The following is an 8,962-nucleotide window of genomic DNA, read 5'->3' on the forward strand; positions in this document are numbered from 1 at the left end:
CAAGTCACACACGTGGATGTGTAGATAGTGATGACAATTCCGTCACACACGTGGATATCTATGTAGTATGTTGACAAATCAGTCACACACATGGATGTCTAGATAGTAATGACAAGTCCGTCACACATTAGTATATCTAGATATAATGTTGAAAAGTCAGTCATACACGTGGATATCTAGGTAGTGTGTTAACACGTCAGTCAAACACGTGGATGTCTAGGTAGTATGTTGAAAAGTCAGTCACATACGTGGATATTTAGATAGTGTGTTGACAAGTCAGTCAAACACGTGAATGTCTAGATAGTGTTGACAAGTCCGTCACACACGTGGATATCTAGATAGTGTGTTAACACGTCAGTCAAACACGTGGATGTCTAGGTAGTATGTTGACAAGTCAGTCACACACGTTGATATCTAGATAGTGTGTTAACACGTCAGTCAAACACGTGGATGTCTAGGTAGTATGTTGACAAGTCAGTCACACACGTGGATGTCTAGATAGTGTTAAAAAGTCCGTCACACACATGCATATCCAGGTAGTGTGTTGACAAGTCAGTCACACATGTGGATATCTAGATAGTGTTGACAAGCCAGTCAAACACGTGGATATCTAGGTAGTATGTTAACAAGTCAGTCACAGACGTGGATATCTAGGTAGTATGTTAACAAGTCAGTCACACACGTGGATATCTAGATAGTATCTTGACAAGTCCGTCACACACGTGTATATCTAGATAGTGTGTTAACACGTCAGTCAAACACGTGGATGTCTAGGTAGTATGTTGACAAGTCAGTCACACACGTGGATATCTAGATAGCGTTGACAAATCAGTCACACAAGTGGATATCTAGATAGTGTGTTGACAAATCAGTCGTACAGGTGGATATCTAGATAGTGTGTTGACAAGTCAGTCACACACATGCATATCCAGTTAGTGTGTTGACAAGTCAGTCACACATGTGGATATCTAGATAGTGTTGACAAGCCAGTCAAACACGTGGATATCTAGGTAGTATGTTAACAAGTCAGTCACAGACGTGGATATCTAGGTAGTATGTTAACACGTCAGTCACAGACGTGGATATCTAGGTAGTATGTTAACAAGTCAGTCACACACGTGGATATCTAGGTAGTTTGTTGACAAGTCAGTCACACACATGGATTTTTAGATAATATGTTGACAAGGTCGTCACACATTAGTATATCTAGATTTAATGTTGAAAAGTCAGTCACACACGTGGATATCTAGGTAGTGTGTTAACACGTCAGTCAAACACGTGGATGTCTAGGTAGTATGTTGAAAAGTCAGTCACATACGTGGATATTTAGATAGTGTGTTGACAAGTCAGTCAAACACGTGAATGTCTAGATAGTGTTGACAAGTCCGTCACACACGTGGATATCTAGATAGTGTGTTAACACGTCAGTCAAACACGTGGATGTCTAGGTAGTATGTTGACAAGTCCGTCACACACGTGGATATCTAGATAGTGTGTTAACACGTCAGTCAAACACGTGGATGTCTAGATAGTGTTGACAAGTCAGTGACACGTGGATATCTAGGTAGTGTGTTAACACGTCAGTCAAACACGTGGATGTCTAGGTAGTTTCTTGAGAAGTCAGTCACACACGTGGATATTTAGATAGTGTTGACAAGTTAGTCACACACGTGGATATCTAGAGTGTGATAACACGTTAGTCAACACGTGGATGACTAGGTAGTATGTTGACAAGTCAGTCACACATGTGGATATCTAGATAGTGTGTTGACAAGTCAGACACGTGGATGTGTAGATAGTGATGACAATTCCGTCACACACGTGGATATCTATGTAGTATGTTGACAAATCAGTCACACACATGGATGTCTAGATAGTAATGACAAGTCCGTCACACATTAGTATATCTAGATATAATGTTGAAAAGTCAGTCATACACGTGGATATCTAGATAGTGTTGACAAGTCAGTAACACACGTGGATATCTAATGAGTTTACAAATCAGCCACACACGTAAATATCTAGATAGTGTTGACAAGTCAGTCACACACGTGGATATCTAGATAGTATGTTGACAAGTCAGTCACACAAGTTAATATCTAGATAGTGTTGACAAGTCAGTCACACACGTGGATATCTAGATAGTGTTGACAAGTCAGTCACACACGTAGATATCTAGATAGTGTTGACAAGTCAGTCACACACGTGGATATCTAGATAGTATCTTGACAAGGCAGTCACACACGTGGATATCTAGGTAGTATGTTGACAAGTCAGTCACACACGTGGATATCTCGCTAGTGTTGACAAGTCCGTCATAAACATGGATATCTCGGTAGTATGTTGACAAGTCAGTCACACACGTGTATATCTAGGTAGTGTGATGACAAGTCTGTCACACACGTGGATATCTAGGTAGTGTTGACAAGTCTGTCACTCGAGTTGGTCGAGATAATTTGTTGACAATTGAATCCCACGAGTTGGTTTAGATAATTCTGTTGACAACTGAATCACACGTGTTTGTTCAGATAATTTGTTAGGAAGTGAGTCAGAGGAACATGACGAAATATCCAAACAAATAACTTACAACAGCAGGTTCAGTAACTTGAGTATCTCGACACCGGCAGAATCAGCAACTTTTGATGTCTCGACACCAGCAGGATCAGTAACTTCTGATATCTCAACAGCAGCTGGAGTAGTAACTTTTAATATCTCGACACCAGCAGGATTAGTAAATTTTGATGTCTCGACACCAGCAGGATCAGTAACTTTTGATATCTCAACAGCAGCTGGAGTAGTAACATTTGATATCTCGACACCAGCAGGATTAGTAACTTTTGATATCTCGACACCAGCTGGAGTATTAACTTTTGATGTCTCGACACCAGCTGGATCAGTAACTTTTGGTATCTCGAAACCAGCACGTTCAGTATCTTTTGATGTCTCGACACGAGCAGGATTTGAAACTTTTGATATCTCGACGCCAGAAGGCTTACTAACTTGTCGCTATGTCGAGTTTATACCATCAACGACTTTACAGCCAATTTCGCATACAAAACAAATTCAATATTAACATATGTCCTGCCTAATGTCGTCCTCACAACGGCCTTGGCTTTTATTACGGATAGATTAACCAATGGGTTTCTTGCAATCGATCGATTTCGTTAAGCTATAGCAATAATCGTCCTGGAATGTGAAAACGGCAGGGCGCTATCTTTGCCTGTGGTAAATACAACATTAAACAAGTCTTACCTTCCGTCCATTGTATTTATTTTTGAAAGCAAAACTTATCGCTGTTTACCGTATGCTCTACATTCAAATAAATGACCGTGACCACTGAACCTCTGCACACCACTGAACAGCAGATGCACGCGCTAACTCATGCATACATCGTCTTTTTATATTTACCATTAGAAGCGAATAAATGTCCCATACAAATCTATTTTTAAAATAGCCCATGCAACATATTGTAGAAATGTTTTCTAACTTCGGGAAATTCCGATATGTTACGAAAACGCAACGATTTTCGTCGGAATTTGCTGGGGTGTCATTTGAACATTTCAATATTGATTACAAAAGGTTCAATAAAGTGTGTATTACATGCACCCTGCTCATACAATAATGGAGGAATGATTAATGAACTCGGAAGTCACATGTCCTAAGAAAACATAGCGTTTGTAGTAAAACGACAAGTTCCACAGGCCATGTGTTCGTTACTAAATATAGATTCGTTTACACAGGATTTCATATATAATTCAACATAGATCTGTATAATACATTTCGAATGTGATTTATGTTGTTACAGTTTATTTTACTTCATTATTATTACCTTATAAAATACCGCTAAATGATTGCACCATACGTTTACAAGACATTTCTATGTACATATTGGTTTTCTAACTAATGTTGACTTAACATGACAGCAGTGTAGGTGAGCGGAAAATATCACATCCTTGAAATATTCCTTACATGGCCAGGTTCTTTACAGTTGAGAAGATTTGGAATTTAAATGTTTTTTATTTCTCACATTTCCCTTTTTCATCTATACGGATGCTTAATTCGTAACAAAATGTTAAATGGAATCGGTAAACTCTACATGCTTTTCAAATCACATATACAGTGGACCCTGTATCGAATATCTCTAATTAATCCTGGACCTGTTAACTGGACATTTCACTGGTAAAAAATTGAAGGATTTCGTTTAATCACTTTTCGACACAGAATTCGATTGACTTAATGTCTTGTTATTCAATGACATAAATTTATTGATGTCTCTTCATTTCTGGATCAGCATGTTTATATCACGTGATAATGTTGTCCAATCGCATACTTGATTTTAGATATAATGTTCCGTGTGATAATCTAGAGTTTGTGTTAAAGAAAATCCATAACTGACATTTTCGCTTCCCATTTCATCCCTATTTTTCTCCGCCATGAAGGAGTCTATGCATGAGTTCTATGACGTCACATGCCCTGAGATTCAAGGTAATCTGCAATGACTGCCACCCCTTTGTTGGCGTTACCTTGTTGACAGCCCTCCTTACAATGAGCGATGACAATAGCAGTTTTAGAAGCCTGACATGTTAAAGCCCCTTCCCCTTTCTTTTTCGCCATAACGGTTTTACCGTCCTCTTCTTTCAAAAATTGATACTTTGTTCCTTCCGCGTGTATTCCATTTGACATGAATGGTGAGAAATCCTTGGATTTGAAAGCCTTGGCAATTTTAGCACACTCATCCGGAGCCATGTTAAAGGCGTTTGTATGTGCGTTCGTCGTCCATGGAGCCCCGCCGTCCAATCCAATGATACACGCCTTGTCAACATGCGCACTTCCGGCGCTGTCCTTTGTTTGTCCGATTAGATTGTCTATGTAGGAATCCCAGGACATCTTAACAGCTTATGTAAAGGTCTAAAATAAATACAAACACAGCATTAATGTATCGTATACGTATACAATTATAATTTATGGAATTCATGAAAGATCTCGCTGTTTCAAGACACTAATGAAACTGGTTATGGCGACCTAAAAAAAACAATGTTATGTATTCCAATATGCGATCATAATGTGACAAAAACATTCAAGTCTTTTGGCCTCTTGAGAACAAATAGAAGTACAGATTAAGACAAAGTCATAACATGAAGTTGTTCACTATTATATTAACACAGGTACCAGGCAACAGAAATGACATTTCAAATTCCAATAGATTGGTATTATACATATCCGTATTAAGGGTGTGGTATGTATTTGCGGATAAGGCATGCATTTACTTACAGTGGATATGGAACGAACGTCCGTGCACGGACAAGGAAACGAGTTAACGAATAATGTATTCACCATCTTTTAGCGATAATTTTATTTTAGCGTTATTCGCGCACAGAATATTGCGTTGAAATACTGTTGCGACAGTCTTTATTTGAAACAGAGTTACGGTTCTTGACGGTCACTCTGATCCACTTCACTATTAAGACCACTTTTGTACAGTCCCCAAAGTGGTCTTAATAACATGGTTTCACTGTATTTTGTTATATAACGAAAGGGATTGCTCATCCTTGCAGTAGTTTGTTAGGTAAAAGATGGTGCACTAAAACTTAATTATGCCAAAATCAGTAAAAAAATTGTCAGCATGCCACCGATATATGTACCCATGAAGATTCAAACGTTTAATTTATACTCTTATTGCAACAGTACCGTTGTAATTCATATGAAACTAAATACATCGATTTGGCAAAATAAAAAAAAAATGCACTCATCAATTTTATAGTTTTATTGTCGAAAAGTGGAATCCTTGTGCTGATATAATGGACGAATACGGGATGAATAAACATATATCTAGGTATGGACATGGGACCCGCAAACAGATATCTAGGTGTGGATACGGGAAGAGTAAACAGATATCTAGGTGTGGATACGGAAGAGTATTCAACAGACATATAGGTGTGGATACGGGAAGAGTATTAAGCAGATATCTAGGTGTGGATACGGGAAGAGCATTAAACAGATATCTAGGTGTGGATACAGGAAGAGCATTAAACAGATATCTAGGTGTGGATACGGGAAGATTAAACAGATATCTAGGTGTGGATACGGGAAGAGCATTAAACAGACATATAGGTGTGGATACGGGAAGAGTATTAAACAGATATCTAGGTGTGGATACGGGAAGAGTATTAAACAGATATCTAGGTGTGGATACGGGAAGAGCATTAAACAGATATCTAGGTGTGTATACGGGAAGAGCATTAAACAGATATCTAGGTGTGGATACGGGAAGAGTATTAAACAGATATCTAGGTGTGTATACGGGAAGAGCATTAAACAGATATCTAGGTGTGGATACGGGAAGAGCATTAAACAGATATCTAGGTGTGGATACGGGAAGAGCATTAAACAGATATCTAGGTGTGGATATCTAGGTGTGGAAGAGCATTAAACAGATATCTAGGTGTGGATACGGGAAGAGCATTAAACAGATATCTAGGTGTGGATACGGGAAGAGCATTAAACAGATATCTAGGTGTGGATACGGGAAGAGCATTAAACAGATATCTAGGTGTGGATACGGGAAGAGCATTAAACAGATATCTAGGTGTGGATACGGGAAGAGCATTAAACAGATATCTAGGTGTGGATGCGGGAAGAGCATTAAACAGATATCTAGGTGTGGATACGGGAAGAGCATTAAACAGATATCTAGGTGTGGATACGGGAAGATTAAACAGATATCTAGGTGTGGATACGGGAAGAGTATTAAACAGATATCTAGGTGTGGATACGGGAAGATTAAACAGATAGCTAGGTGTGGATACGGGAAGAGCATTAAACAGATATCTAGGTGTGGATACGGGAAGATTAAACAGATATCTAGGTGTAGATGCGGGAAGAGCATTAAACAGATATCTAGGTGTGGATACGGGAAGAGCATTAAACAGATATCTAGGTGTGGATACGGGAAGATTAAACAGATAGCTAGGTGTGGATACGGGAAGAGCATTAAACCGATATCTAGGTGTGGATACGGGAAGATTAAACAGATAGCTAGGTGTGGATACGGTAAGTGTATTGAACAGATAGCTAGGTGTGGATACGGGAAGAGTAAACAGATATCTAAGTGTGGATACGGGAAGATTAAACAGATAGCTAGGTGTGGATACGGGAAGAGCATTAAACCGATATCTAGGAGTGGAAACGGGAAGATTAAACAGATATCTAGGTGTGGATACAGGAAGAGCATTAAACAGATATCTAGGTGTAGATACGGTAAGTGTATTGAACAGATAGCTAGGTGTGGATACGGGAATAGTATTAAACATATCTAGGTGTGGATACGAGAAGATTAAACAGATAGCTAGGTGTGGATACGGGAAGATTAAACAGATAGCTAGGTGTGGATACGGTAAGTGTATTGAACAGATAGCTAGGTGTGGATACGGGAAGAGTAAACAGATATCTAAGTGTGGATACGGGAAGATTAAACAGATAGCTAGGTGTGGATACGGGAAGAGCATTAAACCGATATCTAGGAGTGGATACGGGAAGATTAAACAGATATCTAGGTGTGGATACAGGAAGAGCATTAAACAGATATCTAGGTGTGGATACGGTAAGTGTATTGAACAGATAGCTAGGTGTGGATACGGGAATAGTATTAAACATATCTAGGTGTGGATACGAGAAGATTAAACAGATAGCTAGGTGTGGATACGGGAAGATTAAACAGCTATCTAGGTGTGGATACGGGAAGATTAAACAGATATCTAGGTGTGGATACGGGAAGAGTATTAAACATATCTAGGTGTGGATACGGTAAGTGTATTGAACAGATAGCTAGGTGTGGATACGGGAAGATTAAACAGCTATCTAGGTGTGGATACGGGAAGAGTATTAAACAGATACCTAGGTGTGGATACGGGAGATTAAACAGATAGCTAGGTGTGGATACGGGAAGAGTATTAAACAGATATCTAGGTGTAGATACGGACATTAAGGGAAGATATTATGGGTATACATTTCATAGCCTGCTTTGTGCATCCTCCCAGATTAGTCACATTTCCGATACTCATGTCAATCATTTCAGGTGGGCTATTTTGAGGTTGTATTTGGATATTTTTTTAGAAAAGACACTGGTGTTTCACAGTCAGTTTTTTTTCACATAAATCTTATATCTGTAGCCTAAAGATATTTTATATAATTTATGTATTTTTTTAGTTGTAATTCAGTAGCTAGCGAGGTCCGAAACTGATGCGCCAAGGATAGTACATATACAGGAATAGGACAAATTTACGAATGACAAGGTGTGAGTACCGATGTTTATGAGAATATAGGTAAAAGTCACGGATATCTAGAAGAAAGAACAGGAACGCACAATTATCTGGATACGGCTAAGATATCTAGATAGTGTTGACAAGTCAGTCATGCACGCGGATATCTAGGTAGTGTGTTGACAAGACAGTCACACACGTTGATATCTAGGTAGTATGTTGACAAGTCAGGCGCACACGTGGATATCTAGTGTGTTAACAGGTCAGTCACACACGTGGATATCTAGATAGTATGTTAACAAGTCAGACACACACGTGGATATCTAGATAGTGTTGAAAAGTCAGTCACACACGTGGATGTCTAGGTAGTGTTAACAAGTCAGTCACACACGTGGATATCTAGGTAGTGTTGACAATGCAGTCACACACGCGGATATCTAGATAGTGTGTTGACAAGTCAGTCGCACACGTGAATTTCTAGATAGTATGTTAACAGGTCAGTCACACACGTGGATATCTAGATAGTGTGTTAACAGGTCAGTCACACAAGTGAATTTCTAGATAGTATGTTAACAGGTCAGTCAAACACGTGGATATCTAGATAGTATGTTAACAAGTCAGACACACGTGGATATCTAGATAGTATGTTAACAATTCAGACACACACGTGGATATCTAGATAGTGTTGAAAAGTCAGTCACACA

At 39.0% G+C, this 8,962-nt stretch overlaps 2 protein-coding genes across 2 annotated transcripts; both read right to left on the reverse strand.

Moving 5' to 3' along the window:
- Positions 1 to 3,248: 3,248 nt before the first annotated feature.
- LOC132560590 (profilin-like) lies at positions 3,249 to 4,927 on the reverse strand. Its single transcript, XM_060225251.1, has one exon. It carries the CDS (start codon positions 4,885 to 4,887, stop codon positions 4,465 to 4,467), a length of 423 nt encoding a protein of 140 aa, XP_060081234.1. The 5' UTR covers positions 4,888 to 4,927; the 3' UTR covers positions 3,249 to 4,464.
- Positions 4,928 to 6,395: 1,468 nt separating this feature from the next.
- LOC132560588 (anti-sigma-I factor RsgI2-like) lies at positions 6,396 to 8,419 on the reverse strand. Its single transcript, XM_060225248.1, has 2 exons — positions 6,797 to 8,419; positions 6,396 to 6,694 (listed from the first exon to the last, which is right to left on the reverse strand). The coding sequence occupies exons 1-2, from the start codon at positions 7,572 to 7,574 to the stop codon at positions 6,396 to 6,398; spliced, it is 1,077 nt and encodes a 358-aa protein (XP_060081231.1). The 5' UTR covers positions 7,575 to 8,419.
- Between the last annotated feature and the right edge of the window lie 543 nt (positions 8,420 to 8,962).

Source organism: Ylistrum balloti, unplaced genomic scaffold, assembly GCF_031769215.1.
Source record: "Ylistrum balloti isolate Yb309-2 unplaced genomic scaffold, AGI_CSIRO_Ybal_v1 Utg371084, whole genome shotgun sequence".
Lineage (NCBI taxonomy): Eukaryota > Metazoa > Mollusca > Bivalvia > Pectinida > Pectinidae > Ylistrum > Ylistrum balloti.